Source organism: Rhododendron vialii, chromosome 7a (genome assembly GCF_030253575.1).
Source record: "Rhododendron vialii isolate Sample 1 chromosome 7a, ASM3025357v1".
Classification (NCBI taxonomy): domain Eukaryota; kingdom Viridiplantae; phylum Streptophyta; class Magnoliopsida; order Ericales; family Ericaceae; genus Rhododendron; species Rhododendron vialii.
Window position 1 is genome coordinate 34088937 of NC_080563.1, and position 16916 is coordinate 34105852.

The 16916-nt window shown below is 38.6% G+C and overlaps 1 protein-coding gene across 1 annotated transcript; it reads right to left on the reverse strand.

The window, feature by feature from the left end:
- Window positions 1-2453: 2453 nt before the first annotated feature.
- On the reverse strand, window positions 2454-3733 carry LOC131334888 (uncharacterized). The gene has a single exon (XM_058370199.1). The coding sequence runs from the start codon at window positions 3587-3589 to the stop codon at window positions 3083-3085; it is 507 nt and encodes a 168-aa protein (XP_058226182.1). The 5' UTR covers window positions 3590-3733; the 3' UTR covers window positions 2454-3082.
- Between the last annotated feature and the right edge of the window lie 13183 nt (window positions 3734-16916).

Genomic DNA, 16916 nt, shown 5'->3' on the forward strand with positions numbered 1-16916 from the left:
ACGGTCGCCTATGGGTATCTTTAAAACACTAAAAACAATCCAACTTTGACAATCTCAGCTTGCCTATTATAGATTCATAGCCGTCGGCATGAATCAACGAAAGAGACGCGGCAATAACTTTGCATAACCAGCACGGGTGTTCTAGGGGCAAAGGAACTTGCAGAAGAAGGCATTCTTTAGCGATCGTAGTCAAACTCGTTATTGAGTTTCCCACACCTTACTTATTCCTATTACACCATTTAAATGCCCGATGGACAGGATTACTGGTACTTGTACCTCTCAGTCTACCAGAATTGCCTATAAACCTTCAATACTTAGCAAGTTAGCTTTAGGATACAGAAATCATTACTCTATTTGGTACTCCTCGTCATGGTACCCAAACAAGAAACATGGACATTTGGGTTTCACGGTTTCACGTCAATACTAGATGTGAGAAGTAAGAATAGCGCATCTAGAAGTCCAGCTAATAAATCGCACAGTCCAGCATTGGGATCCCGCGCTAATGCCAAGAATAAGTATACAATTTTCATAAGAAACCAAAGAATGGATAACCATACGATGAGAACAGAAAGAAAACTAAGACACACCAAAATGTGCAAATGTGTTGTGTATGAGAAGTGCTTGTCAAATTCCAGTCAATTGTAAACAGGAGAGATGTTAAATTTACAAAATAAATTAAAAAAAATCCAGTATATGTTTCAGTTAAGCATCAGCAATCATATATAGTAGGTTCAACGCTGAAACCTGAGTGTATAACTCAACTAAGATTTTCACCTAAAAGATATCATCTCTGTTGTGGAATCAATCCAAATCAACACACACGCAATGATGGCTCAAAGAATAATCAAGCAAGGAAGGAAGGAACGCAAAGAGAAAACCATGACAGATTTTTCATGGTTCTAGAATTGGATAGTTTGATACATCTACGGCTCACACCAGTTGTCACTTTATATACAATGAAGAAGATTGAACAAGTTACATCAGCTAAGTATAGCACATCATATAACCTAGGTTTACATTACCAAACCCCTATTGAAAAATGTCAAACACCATCCGAATTAGACTTCACAAACCTGACAATCTCAACCACATAATTGCACAACCAAAAGTGTTTGTCACTTCAAAAAAAAAAATTGCACAACCAACAAACTAATTGGACACAGACATGATTTCATTAGAAGCCTAATACTTGGTATTGCATGATCTAACAGCATAAAGACGGGATATTTTTCCTTGAAAACTCCATCCATCTCTAGCTCTAAGATGAAATAACAAGCCAAGGGAAGTAGCTAAGAAAAGCATCTCCTCAAACAATAAAAAAAAAACTAAACTCACCATTCGTTGCAAGAATAATCAGCGATTAATTCATATGTAGAGATCTAGCATGCGTCCAAATGTAAGAAGTTAAGAAAAAATGTATGGATACATACTTAATGAAGCCTGATCACGACTATTAAAGGTTCGTAAATTGAAAAGAAATAACCAGGCCATAGTCTTAGATAAATTTTTTCCTTCCTCGTCTCACCAAACATCTACCTCAATATCCACTTCAGCCAATGAGCTCATTGTGAGGACAAACTGGTTCTTAACTATCAAAATATGTTTTAGCCCATGGAACATGGCCATGGTCATACTGTTCAAACTTCAAAACAACTGCCTTTCAGCCTAACAGAATCATACTGATCATCACTCAAAAACCAGTCCCCATTGATGTGTGGTTAGTTCCTACTCATATAACAGGATCGGAGAATCTGTCGTAACTGCTCGGCATTTGGAACTTGTTGAGCTCTCTTTTCAGTAAACAAGGTTCAGGTCCTAGGCTCCTAGGTCATGTACATATTTAAGACCCCACTAAAGTGTACACCCTTAGAATACTGCTACCAATCTACTATTGCAATTTTATAACCCTTGCATTCAAGGGATATTGTCCATGTCCAAGTATCTTGAAATAAAAGTTAAATAGATCCGATACATAGACATATATCCGCGCCTAACACCGTACCTGAGGGGCTTTGAATAACCAACTAAAATGTATACCACACACATTGTTCCAATGTATCCTCCATTAGAATCAACCCATAAAAATCCGTAATGCTCGGAAATAAATATCCAGCACCTCCTTTGAGGTCACTCCTCAAAATCATCAATCTAACCTTCCTCTTAAGCAGTCAAGTATGAAGATAACTGTAAACAGTAGTTGAGAGTTTCAATCGACAAAATTGAATAAGTCAATGAGAAACAGAAACAATTTTCCCATAGCAACATATCCCCATTTTATATCCACAACAATCAAGTAACAACCCAATAGCTAAAAATTGCAACAAAACAGTTAGTAAGAAGAAACCCCAGAGGGGTTTGACCCAACCTTTCTTACAGTTCCATCACCACAGCTCAACCCACACCCACATTGAGAACAAGAAAGGATGGAAATTTAGTAGTTGTAAATTGTATTGTAATACCCAAAGCCAAAGAAAGTCTGCAATAAAAAACCCCAACTGGAGTTCAACCCAACCTTCCTTACAGGTCCACCATCACATCTCAATCTCCACACACACACACACACTGAGGACACTCCTTAAAACTATCAACCGGAAACCCAGCCAAAGCAATCCCAACCGAAAATTCAAATCGGTTTGACCTAGCCTTCTTTACTGATCCATCACAGCACCTTAATCAACACCCACATTTTGGACACTTCTCAATTGCATTCAAGTATGGGGATAACTGTAATTACCAGTCCCAAATTTCCATGGACAAACTCAAAACAGAAACAATTTTTTCATAGCAATCTATACCCATTTATATCAACAGCAATCAAATAACAACCCAAAAATCAAAAAACCCATCAAAACAGTTCAAAAGAAGAAACCCATTTGGGGTTTGACCCAACCTTCCTTAAAGGTCCATCACCACACCACACCTCGACCCACAGCCACATTGAGAACAAGAATGCATGGAAATTTAGTACTTTTTTCAATGTAATTCTTCAATTGCATTCAAGTACGGAGATTTAATAGTTGTAAATTGCAATTCACAAAACAAGTCAAACAAGTCTATCATCACAAACCCCCCAACAAAAAAGTCAAAAAGAAAAAACCCACCTGGGGTTCAACCCAACCTTCCTAACCGGCCCACCGCCGCACCTCAACCCGCACCCACATTGCGGACACTCCTCGAAATTATCGACCGGAAACCCAGCCGACGCGATCCCGACGGAAAACTCTAAATCATCACCACTCCTACGGACATCCACAATGTCAACCCAGATCCAAAACAACTTCACCTTAACGCCCTCCAGGTTGGCGAGCCTGCCCATGGTCAAGTACCCGTTGATCGTGGACCTGTAGCTTAGTTGGTACGAACCTTCGAGGGAGAAGCTGCAGGTGCCGTTGAAGGAGGCGGAGAACTTGCCCGTGGGTTCGTCCAGGGAGTAGGCGGTGACGCCCTTGGGCAGGATTCCGATTGGGAAGCCGTAGTCGGCGAGGAGATCATAGGCTGTGGCTGTTGGGTTTTGGGCGTTCGTTATTGGGAATGATGATAAGGTGAGGATTAGGAATGTGACGGTAGAAAATCTTTGTAGGAAACCCATGTTTGTTTCTGTATGTATCTTTCAATCTCACTCTCTCCTCTCAACGGTGCCTCTCTCTCTCTCTCTCTCTCTCTCTCTCTCTGTTTGAGGAAGGAAGAAGGGAGAGAACGGTAGTTGAAGCCGATGGGTACGATTCGACTGTTCGTTAGGGGATGGATTTCCAACTCTATCGGGTCTTTGTTTAGACCAGACGGGGCCGGTTCTCGTTAAGTAAGTATTGGGTGCGTTTGGAGCATGCGTAGATATGAATAGAGAAATGAGATTTTTTTTTTTTTTGCTATTCGTCAAATTTAATCTACTTTATTACGGGAATCGAATTCTGTCTATGTGTGTGAGAGTATAAGAGAGTCACTAATTGTATTCTACTTGCAAATGAGATTGATAATTGGTAAAAAAAAACTTATTGTTAACTGTGCTGAGAGAGATGGGGTGGTTATGCAAAACCAAGGCAAACTACCACACAATCATTTGTGATGTCTTTTTAATTAACTTGTTTTTTATAGCACTCAGGTTTCGAGAGTAATTTTGTTCGCCATCGCCTTGGGTAGGATAACTTTGCCCACATTCTGTGCGATAATGTTGCAAGTGACTACTTATTTTGTATGAATTAATTTGTTAGAACCACTTACAGAAATTTAATTAATTCGATTGATTTGTGCTAAGAATTTGATCGAAAAGTCGAATTCTTGAGTTTAGAAGTGGATAGAGCAAAAATTAGATTTTTCGATTGAGTGGTTACCAAATATTTAGTCGAGCTGAATTTTTGTGTGGTTTTCTAACAATCAAATTATGCAAAACAAGTGGTTCTAATTGTCGAATCGGAACACACAACATACCTCACCAATGTGGATAATTTAACCCTAATCCAAAATAAGGGTGAACAAAATTGCTCTCCTCATATCCGCCTTTTGACTTTTGTATATCCCGAAGTGCTTTGAAAATAGGTGTTTTAGGCTACCTTGACTGATGGATGAGTTACATGGCTAGAGATTGATAGTTTAGGGGGTGCATTGTTGCGTTTAAACGTTTAAGGGGGTAAAGTGATAGAGTATGATAGTTTATGGATCAAATTGTAAATTACCCATTTTAAAAGGGGGCTGCTAATTTTCTCCCGGAGCCCATTAAAAATTTACAAGTAATTACAACATGACCCCCTAATGTAAAATGATCTACTTACCCTTATACCTATACATGAAATGACTTATATGCCCTTATAACCAAAATCCCTAAATTATCCACTACCCCCTTCCCCTCAAAATCCCCCAAAAATCATCATTCACGTTTGAAAATAAAAAAAACACACGCAAACCTCCAGTTCTTCATTCTCGGCTTTGTATTGTTCATCTTCTCTTCTCCCGTCTCTCTAAATCATCATTCTCTTTTTTCCTCTCTCTCAAATTTTTCAATGGAGGAGGAGCAAAGACCAAATATTGTATCAATGGAAGGTTCAAGTCCTTCCATTGATCCATTTTTTGACCCACTTGTAGGATTGGATTTTGAAATTGAATCAACTTGTATCGGCAACCATATGATGGCAGAGGAGAAGAAAGATATTGTGATGGACATTGTATCTTGGAAGCCGCGTGAGGAGGTAAGTTTTTCCGTTTACAATGCCTCTGGTTTGTTGTTGTGGCGTCTGGGTTTTCTAAACCCAGTTTTTCAAGGGTTTTGTCGATGTTTCTGGTTTGAACAGAATGAACAGAATAAAGTAAGTAATTTCGGTAGCTAACCACTGTAAATATTACCATACTCGACACCTAGTTACCGAAATTGAGATACCGTTTCAACATCTAATTACCGAAATACATGTTTCTTGTTTTTGTAGTATGCATTTTCGACATGTAGTTACCGAAATATAATCTTTTTTTCAACAGCTAGTTATCGAAATGTATGTATGATTTTCCTATGTAGTATTAAGTTTAGCAGTTCTTTACCGAAATTTGAACATATTTTCGACATGTATTTACCGAAATATAATATTTTCTTCAACAGCAATTTACCGAAATGTATGCATGATTTTCCCTATATAGATAGTTCGGCAGTTGTTTATTGAAAATTGAATATATTTTCGACGTGTAGTTACCGAAATATAATCTTATTTTCAATAGCTAACTTATGTTATGTATAATTTTCGTATACATAGTTCGGTAGTTGGTTACCGAAGTTTAAACATGTTTTCGACGGGTAGTTACCGAAATATAATCTTATTTTTAATAGCTACTTACTGAAATGTTATGTATAATTTTTCTATATAGTTCGGCAGTTGGTTACCGAAATTTGAACATATTTTCGACGTGTAGTTACCGAAATATAATCATATTTTCAATAGCAACTTACCGAAATGTTATGTATAATTTTCCTATACATAGTTCGGCAGTTGGTTACCGAAGTTGGAACATATTTTCGACGTGTAGTTACCGAAATGTAATCTTATTTTCAACAGCTACTGGAGATGAATAACCATGGAAGACATGCCGAAATGATTTGCTCTTGGAGATGAATAACCATTATGACCTTTACGAAAAAATGACCGGTATCGGAGGTGCTAACAAGTTACGTTATAGATTGTCATTCTTTCAAGACGAAATTGCACCCGAAGACAAGTGGATGATTTTTCCTGACATGGGTCACGTTGTAACTTCTACTTATAATGTGGTGGTTGTCCTCCTATCCCAACTTTAATGCCTTACTTTCCTTCCACTCCATTCTCGTCCTCCATCATCGGACAAAATAAGGGTTCTTGGAATTGGACTCGTGAACGAAGATCACTTCGTACAGGTACATACCGTTTAGTTTTCTTTCTCAAAAATTCAACATTACTAGAAATTGCCTTCATGTGCAATTTTCAAAATCCTTTTACTTTGACAGGTTGATCTAAAATCATGTTCCCCCTTGCCACCTATTGCCAACTATTGGTTCAAATTTCGATGGGAGGAGGCCAAGGAATGGGAGAAAATAGAAGCGTTTAAAGCCATAATAGGAAGTGATGTAGCAACTGCCGAGTCCTTTGACATATATTAGTTTCATTTTATATGTATGGTTATCATGTTGACGCTTTACATTGCAATGTTGTTGACTAAGCACCACAAGATCGACCTCGGTTTCGCTCTTTGTGCCATTTATTTTATTATGGGATTGATGTGAAGAAATTGACTGAGCACAGGTTGATTTCAGTATCTCAATTTCGAAGTTCTTGTAATGTTCTAGGAGCTGCATACCGATATTTTTGTAATTTTTCAGCATTTACAACCCGAAATTGTTATTAGATTTCAGCACTTGGATACAGAATAATTGGTACTATTTCATCATGTGGATGCTGAAACATGCTTTTTTTTTTAGAAGAAACAGGTAGGTGGGCTCTCTCAGTCACGGTTTTATTGCCTTGCTCATTTAAACGAATGCCCAAAAACAGCAAAGTGTCATTGATTACAAGAATCTTTTTTCCCAAATATGAGTACCACAATTTACAGAAAATACAAGGGACCATTTGAGTGTCTATCCAACATTTAGAATGTTTCATTGATTATAAGACTCGTTTTCCCACACTATGAGTACCACAACTTACAGAAAACAAGTATAAAATAACATTGAAAATGTCAAACGATACTGTTTGAGGATGGAGCAGGTTGGGGTAGCTCGGCTTCCTGCATAGCAACAGGGCACGACTGCCTATTCGAGTTCGAGGACAAGGTTGACTGTGGCTGTCCTATTCGTCGGCCTCCTCGAGTTCGAACTCGAGGCAGTGAACGCATAACCTACACGTATATGAAAATAATACAATTACAAGTTATTCATTTCCACAGGAAGGAAGTTTTAACATCTGCTTGCCGAAATAAGCTTAACATATCAGACACTGATTACTGAAAATGATAAACAATTTCGGTTTTTGGTTACTGAAAGTTGACCAAAATGAAACCAAAAAAGAATTTTGTTTCACAAGTGATTATCATACGTGAAGCTTCTGCTTCTGATCTCCAATAAAACAAGAGGCACAACGCTGTTGCTTATAAATAGTTAATGCCTGAGACATAAATTTCCCCTATTCACACCCTTGAACTCCATTACTAGAAAAAATCTTTCACAAAAAAAGTACTAGTAACAAAGTTCTTTGTTTTTCTCTAGCTAAACATAACCACTTTGACTTAGATGCTTTCAACAAAATATTTTCAATACAGTTCTTATTTATCAATTTGGTTGATCATGCTCGTATCCATTATAAACAAACATCAAACATACTTCAACGTGGCTCAAATGGTTGAAGTTATCGTCATAAATCTTGCGAACAGTATGCCATCATCAATTTCTAGGCCACTTCAGCATGGCATAACTTAAAGCTAGCAAGTTAATTCACATTCTGTGAGATTGTATTAGTGGATGCTGGACAAAAATGTGTAGTCTTTAAAGAGGGAACGATACCCTCTTATCGATGAGTCATAACAAGGAATGTTACACATCAAGTAGTATCAAACATTCATGATAAAAAGATTCAAGTTAAGCGGAGTGGTTTTTTTAGTTTTTTGTACGCAAACTAAAATAGTTTTTTGTACACAATGTTTCACACTATTCGTACATGCCCTTTCCACTATATGTGGGACAGATCCGAGCTAAGCGAAGTGGTTTTTTTATTGAGTATAAACTCGGGCAGGTATGTCAAGTCTCGTGTTCTCAGGTCGGATACCGCCTATGTGATAAAAAGATCAACCGGTTAAACATTAGACACTACGAAGGAAGATGACAGAATTTGTCTATGACAAAGACTCAAGCTATTATACATCTTGTTCCAAAGAAGGTCATGCAAAGTCAAACTTCGATCGAAAAATCAACTATTCAAAGCTATTTACCTCAGCAGCCTCAGACTCATCCTGAAGGACACCCCGGCCCCAGGGCCCGACCTCGGCCTCGAACTCCACGTGGTGGACGCATAATAACCTGCATATAATAATAATAATACAAATTTACAAGTACGAAAAGGCAACAAAAAGTAAGAATGCCAATAAGACCATGCACTATCAGTAAGCTATGGCTTATGGCAGGAAAAAATGAAGACTCCATAGTAGTACTCTATAGCTTTTCAACCGTTGTCGTCAAAACGCATTCAGACTTCCTCTAATTGGTACAAGTGATGCAAATAGAAACAACCAATGTCCAAAGCAAACTCAATAACATTTTCAAACTCATTCGGCTCACTGCAACAAAGTGTTCATTGCTCTGCCTCCTATATGTCATATATAACATCAAGAAGATGAGTATAAATCCAACAGAAGTATAGCAAATACAGGTCAACTAGGCGATCCTTGTATTGTTTGCTTCCCAGAACTTGTATAGAAAATTTGTTTGGTTGACAAATCAAGTCAAAAAAGTTTTGTACCAAGTGGTCTGCAAAATAGATTCCGAAACAGAGAAGAAACAGAAAGAATGACAAATTAGCAAGACAACTTATGAAGGCCATACCTTAGCTTTCCATTTGGTCTGATAATAACCCCACTACTATTTTGTTGAGTATGAGGATGCTGTTTCAAATATGAGTACGTCTTTTGGAAAAACTAATATTAGTACCCTATATGAGTACGTCTTTCAAAAAGACTAATATCAGTACCCTCACTAATATTTTGTTGAGGGACACAGGCTATTGGCGAAGTTGTTTATAACCTAAATACATCTTTGGGAAAAAAGACCAAAACCAGTTCTGAGGGCCACAAGTTAACTGGTTTTAGTAACTTTTGAACCTCTACAGTTTAAGTCACTGGATCCACAACTATGAGGGATCAACCATTGTTTTGGAAAAGAACCAACAACTTAGTCGATTCCAAATCAAGGACGGGTGTATTCTGGAAAAAAAAGAAGAAATAAGACAAAATAAATAAATAGGTTACTTAGCTCATTTTCCAGATTATTCTCAATTTCCAGATTATTCAAAGAACCATGGCTCAAACTTTTGTCAGCTAGCAAATGCACTCCATATATCTAAGACTCGCTATAAACATTTCAAACAGTGAGCATTTCATCGACACAAGCTAAAGCAATCCCATTCATGCAGGACAATGTAATAAAACAACAAAATCTTAGGAATCCACCTACGAGCAGAGAAGCTCCAACAGGAGCTTCAAATCCTACATGGAGGTATTGGCACTTTTGACAAGTACCACAGCTCAAATTCAGCTGCCTCTCATGAAGCCAAATCCACTTGTATTGGCATGAGGTTCATGCCAAATGTGCTAACCAATACAGGATTAAAAAAAAAAAAAAACCCTAGCATCTCACATATAAGCGTACATATCTCAACATTCACCGTTTTTGGCTACCAATTTCAGGATCTAATTGCCAAAATTTCTAAACAAATACGAGATCTAGTTACCAAAATTTCTACACAAATACGGGATCTAATTACCAGAATTTCTACACAAATACATGTATGTAAATGGGTGGGCTGGGGTGGCAGCGGTGAAGAACACACAGAGAGAGAGAGAGAGAGGGAGAGAGAAGAAGAGAGAGAGAGCGAGAGAGAGCACGCGCGGCACCTAAGGCGATGGTGCGGCGACAGGAGTGGCGGCGTTGCGATGGTGGCTATGGAGGTGGAGATGGTGGGAGCCAGAAATGGAGTGGCGTGGGGAGATGTAAATGGGTGGGCTGGGGGATTAGGGTTTTTATTTGGATGGGTGCAGGAGTTAAAGTGTAATTTTTGGGAGGGAAAGGGTATAATAGGAAGACCTAGTACATTTAATGGGTTACATGGAGAAAATTTTCTTTTTTAAAATATTGAAAATGGGCTCTGTGGAGTAATGGGCTCCGGGAGAAAATAGAGGGCTGCGAATAGCAGCTCCCTTTTAAAAAGGAAAGGCAAACAACTGTATATGAAAAAGGGTTAATTACTTCTTACCCCCTTTATCTATATACATTTTTCACTTTATCCCCTCATACTATAGAACGCTACAACCTACCCCTTTGTCTTTCAATTCCTAACACATAAGGCCTGCCATTAGTCTGGGATCCAAAAAATCGTCAAAGGAGCATGTGCATGTCACATGATCCGTAAAAAAGAAAAAAATTAAGTGCTCTAATTTTCAATCCGTTTGAATCGGTGCGAAAATCTTATTTCTCTGATCATTTTATCCTAAATGATCATAATTAATTTTTGGCTCTAGGGCTCTCGTTAGTTAACCCTAAGAGATATTTGGTTATACTACTTTCTTAGGACTAATTAACGAGAACGCTAGAGTCAAAAATTAATTATGACTCTTTAGAATAAAATGATCATAGAAATAAAATTTTTGTATCGATTCAAACAGATTGAAAATTGGAGCACTTAATTTTTCATAGGTAGTTTATATATTAAAAAATATGGTTAAAAATTAAGTGCTCCAATTTTTAATCTGTTTGAACCGGTGCGAAGATCTTATTCTATGATTATTTTATCCTAAAGGGTCATAATTAATTTTTGACTCTAGAACTCTAATTAATTAGTCCTAAGAAAATAGTAGAATCAAATATCTCTTAGGACTAACTAACGAGAGCTCTAGAGCCAAAAATTAATTATGATCCTTTAGGATAAAATGATCAGAGCAATAAGATCTTCGCACCGATTCAAACGGATTGAAAATTAGAGCACTTAATTTTTCTTTTTTACAGATCATGTGACATGCATATGCCCTTTTGACGATTTTTTGGATCCCAGACTAACGGCATGCCTTATGTGTTAGGATTTGAAAGATAAAGAGGTAGGTTGTAGCTTTCTATAGTAGGAGGGGATAAAGTGAAAAATGTGTATAGATAAATGGGGCAACAAGTAATTAACCCTATGAAAAAGTTCATGACTTTCATGATAAAAATGTGAAATTGTTCAATTTTCAAATTACTTTTACTGTTAATTGTTTTTGGCATAAAGGAGATATATTCGATTGGGTTTGATAAATAACGAGACCAAGTTTTTTTTTTACATGAACGAGACCAAGTTAGATTACGTGAAAAAATATGAAAACGGCTATGCATAATGCAATAGGGGCGGTAAATAAGGATCCCACCATCATTTTCTTTTCTAGTTATTTTTCTACAATTGTTATTCTTATTCCAACCTACACGTGAACCAAATGTAGCCTTCAAAGCTTGAATTTATATTCTTTTTAGCTTAGAAGCTTAGACTTAACTTATTGAACTCTTACATTTCGGAGCAATTGAACTGTAACGCCTCCAAATTCTGGGTACGTTAATAAGACTTTTTATTACAAAAACAAGTGAGTCTGACTCATTATTACATCTCAAAGTCTTACAAGAGTACTTTAAAACAAACAAGGAGGGAACTAGGGTTCCTAACTACTGCTCTGCTTCTTCCTCCATCCAGGCTAGCTTTTCGACTCCGAAGGCCTCCAAGGTGTAGAGTTCACCATGTTCATCTATGAGGTCTGACATATTATACCGGCGTCGCCACCAATATAATATGTCAGGGTCATCAAAAAGGCAACACCGTGAGCTACAACGCTCAATAGGAAAATCTTTAACCCCAACCTTAAACTTACAAACAGTATATAACAATGCATCACAATCACACACCCACATTCGATATTCAATCATCGTTCGTGTCCAAGAGTTATGAGTTTCTCCTACGCGACTTATCGTAGACCGTGTCACCATTTTCACATACCAATCAACATTTCAAAAATCCTTTGTTTAAAACACCCAACCTCGGTTCCGCCGTTCCGGGTTCCCGAATATCCTCACAATGGTTCCGCCGTCCCGGGTTCCTATTGGCACACATTGCATTGGCTTCTCTCCAGGGATAACCAAGCACACACCCAACCTCGGTTCCACCGTTCCGGTCACCCGAGTATCCTCACAATGGTTCCGCCGTCTCGGGTTCCCATTGGCACACAAAACACACACCACACAATGGGCTATACCACGTCCGGCCACATTGCGGTTTACAAAACATTTCACCCTTTTTCAAAACACGCCTTTCACTAACAACGCCCTAGGTGTCATGTTTCTACTTTCTTAATTTTCATGTCTCGTTTTTCATGCATCGACTCCGCGGTAGGACTTTTCACATACGACATCATTCATTGTAATCTTTAATCTAACAAGATCATCCAACTCAATATTATACCATAAGCAATTCATGTATGCATGCTCATAACCAACCTAAATATCAAAGTATGAATACTTCTAAACAAGCGATAAGTTTCTACCTTTCAAAAACCGTTCTTTCTTCCTTTGTGGGAAGTTCAAAACAACATATGTTTATTCGAAGTTAAAAGTTGATTATTTCAACATGCTCAACTTCCATTTAGCGAAAACAAGTTTGTAAATTATCATGCATTTCAAACGTCATAGGTGAAAGATAACCTTATATACTTAAAGAAAACGGTTAGAGACATTCTACGTATACTTAAAGATAGGGGATAAGGATAATCTACCTTGATCCGAAACTAGTCGGGGCCGAATAAGCTAGTTAAAAAATCCTACGGGTGATGAAACTCGCAAATCTGGACCGATATTTGGATGGCAGTAACTCGGTCAATCTTTGGCTGAATACGATGGTTCTTGGGTCCAACTTGAAGGTCTCGAAGTGCTCTACAACTTTCGTGAAGAAAGTTGATGCTAAATACTAATCTAAGCAGGAACAAAATGAGGATTTGCGAAGGGATAGTATGCTGTCTGGAAAACGAATTGGTTTTTAGAGAGAGGTGAGAGCAAAGGAGTGAAGGTGTGAGTTGAAATGGCATGAGGGTGGCTCTATTTATAGCCAAAATTGGACTCCCTCTCTCTCTCTCCCTAGCTCTATCTTTCACATGTCAAGCTTGTTTGAAAGCTTGATGGGTTAGGCCATGGGGCTATCTAGGCTTGCATGGCTAGATTGTGTACCTTGGATTGGATTTTGGAAGATTTGGTGGAAGGAAGGATAGTTTGTACAAGATTTAGTCTTTAAATAAACATAAAAGGACAATGAGAGGATAGATTTTGGCTAGGAAGAAGATACACCCAAGGATTTGAAAAGATGATGAAAATCATGGTGGTACAACCCTATCTTTCTTTTTTTCTCTCTTTCTCTCTCTCTCTCTCTCCTAGTACACTATATATATATATATATATATATATTATAATGGCCAATGGTACAAGTACTAGATTTTCAAAATCAAAATCCCAATAAAGAATTCTAATTAGACACCTGTTTCTATTAAACTAATAGATATTGTACTTTTGGAAATCTATATCTATATATAATATTGTATATATGTACACATGCCTATATATACATAGGTACCAAGAATATATGACTTAAGATTTCCTCATTAAAATATAATAAAGTACTGGTACTTAAGTATTATTAAAGTACTTTAGAAATCTAAGGATTAGATTTACCCACATATTCTAATACATAAAAGCACATGGAAAATCAACACTTGAATATTTAATAGGATTCTAGTACTTAGTAGGAAGATTAGAGCTATTACCCAATGGGTAATAGTTTCCCTAGCGGTTAATAACCAATGGGTAATGGGGAAAATGAAAAAGAATACATATTTGTCCTTTGTACATGGGAAAATACACCAATATAATACTATATCTTTATACTAATCAAATATTCTAATGAATGACCTATTGTCCAATGGACAAAGATTACCCTAACAATTATCACCCAATGGGTAATGGTCCAAAGGTAATTAAATGGATTGGTAGTTAGGTCTCTCTAACTAATTTGGTTAAAAGCTAATTATACTAGCTAAGAGATGAAATCTAAGTATGACGGATTAACAGAGATCACCGAGAAAATTAGTAAGCCAGTCAAGAGAAAATAAAGAATTTTGAATAAACTACGAGATTTTATTCACTAAAAATCGGAGTTGTTACAACCTATCCCCCTTAAACAATTTCGTCCTTAAAATTAGGTGTACGGTCGGATTCGAACAGGTGAGGGTAGTTTGCTTTCATGGTCTCTTCTCTTTCCTATGTGGTTTCTCCAGATCCACGGTGCTTCCACAGAACTCTTACCAATTTGATGGTCTTGTTTCGGATTATCTTCTCACTTCGGTCTTGAATCTTTATGGGTTCTTCTTCATACGTCGCATCTTCCTCGATAGTGATGTCCTCCCAATTGAGAACATGGATGGGTAAGGCGAGGTACTTGCGAAGCATCGAAACGTGGAATACATTATGAACTTTGTCTAGCTGTGGTGGCAGGGCTAGACGATACGCAACCTTCCCAATTTTCTCTACAATGTCGAAGGGTCCGATGTAGCATGGGGATAGTTTTCCCTTCTTCCCAAATCTGATAACTCTTTTCTTTGGTCTGATCTTGTGGAACACATGATCTACCACGGCAAAGGTTAATGGTCGGCTTCTCTTATCCGCATAACTCTTCTGTCGGTTCTGAGCGGTTTGTATCCTTTGTCGGATGGTCTTGACCTTCTCTGTGGTATCCCGGGCTATGTCAGGCCCAATCAATCCCGTTTCTCCAGCATCTGTCCAGCAGACTGGGGATCGACAGGGTCGACCGTAGAGAGCTTCGTACGGTGCCATCCCAATACTTGCTTGGTAGCTGTTATTATAGGCAAACTCCACCAATAGTAGGTGTTGCTCTTAGTTTCCGGAGAAATCCAAGGCACAAGCTCTGCATATCTTCTAGTGTTTGAATAGTTCTCTCCGTTTGTCCATCTGTCTGTGGGTGGAAGGCTGTACTAAGCCTTACGTCTGTGCCCAAAGCTTTTTGCAATCCCTTCCAAAAATGTGATACAAAACGTGGATCCCTGTCAGATACTATCGAGATAGGTATTCCATGAAGGCGTACAATCTCTCGAATGTACAACAGGCTCAGTTGCTCCACGTTCTCTGTCATCTTGACAGGCAAAAAATGCGCAGATTTGGTGAGTCGATCCACAATCACCCAGATTGCAGTGTTGGATTTGGCAGATCTCGGTAGTCCAGTCACGAAGTGCATTGAGATATGCTCCCATTTCCAGGTTGGAATTGGTAATGGTTGAAGGTCTCCTTCGGGTTTCTGGTGTTCAGCCTTGACTTGCTGGCACACTAGACAGGTAGACACGAATCGGGCTACGTCCTTCTTCATTCCTTCCCACCAGTACGTCCTCCGCAAGTCATGATACATCTTTGTACCGCCAGGGTGGACTGCGAAGTTCGAATGGTGAGCTTCTCGGAGTACAGCTTCTCGAAGGGTTCCAATATTAGGTACGAATACCTTTCCCTTGAATCTCAGGCTGTTATTCTTCTCGATTGTCCATCTTGGTAGTGCCTTTCCTTCTCGGATTCGATACCAGATGAACTCATAGTCCTGCTCAGAGTTTGGGCCAGTAATATTTCTCGGTGAAGTGTTGGTTCCGCAACTAGAGCGTACAATCGAGCGTTCACATTTTTTGACGACGGTCGCAGGTTGAACTCGTTGAGGACCATCTCCCATTTCTTAATAGTTGTTTTGACCTTTTGCGCCTTCTCCTTTCGGCTTAGAGCGTCAGCTACCACATTGGTCTTGCCAGGGTGATACTGAAGCATAAACTTGTAGTCCTCCAAGTATTCCATCCATCGACGCTGCCTCAGATTCAACTCCTTCTGAGTGAATAGGTACTTGAGGCTTTTGTGGTCGGTAAAGACTTCGAATTGTTCTCCCCACAAATAGTAACCCCAGATTTTAAGGGCAAATACTACCACAGCTAATTCTAAGTCGTGGGTGGGATAGTTCTTCTCGTGGGGTCGGAGTAGTTATGATCCGTAGGCTACAACCTTTCCGTTCTGCATCAGCACACATCCCAAGCCATCTCTTGACGCGTCGAAGTAAATCGTATAATCTACACCCCGCTAGGGAATGATGAGTATCGGTGCACTGGTCAGTCTCTTCTTTAACTCTTGGAAGGATTTCTCACAGGCTTCGTTCCAATCCAGCTTCACTCCTTTCTGAGTCAGCCTGGTCATGGGTTTGGCTAAGGTTGAGAAGTCTGGTATGAATCTCCGGTAATATCCCGCCAATCCTAAGAAACTCCTGATTTCAAATACTGAGGTGGGCTGTTTCCAGTTTATCACGGCTTCTACTTTACTTTCGTCCACCGCGATTCCTTCCTTGGATACTACGTGCCCCAAGAACTTAATCACTTCTAGCCAAAACTCGCATTTACTTGCCTTGGCGTAAAGTTGGTTATCTCAGAGTACTTGTAGTGCTATTCGAAGGTGTTCCTCGTGCTCCTCTTTATTGGCAGAGTATATCAAGATGTCATCAATGAACACCACTACAAATTTGTTTAAGTAGGGTTGAAAGATCTTGTTCATGAGACACATGAATACCGCTGGAGCGTTAGTCAATCCAAACGGCATCACTACAAACTCGTAG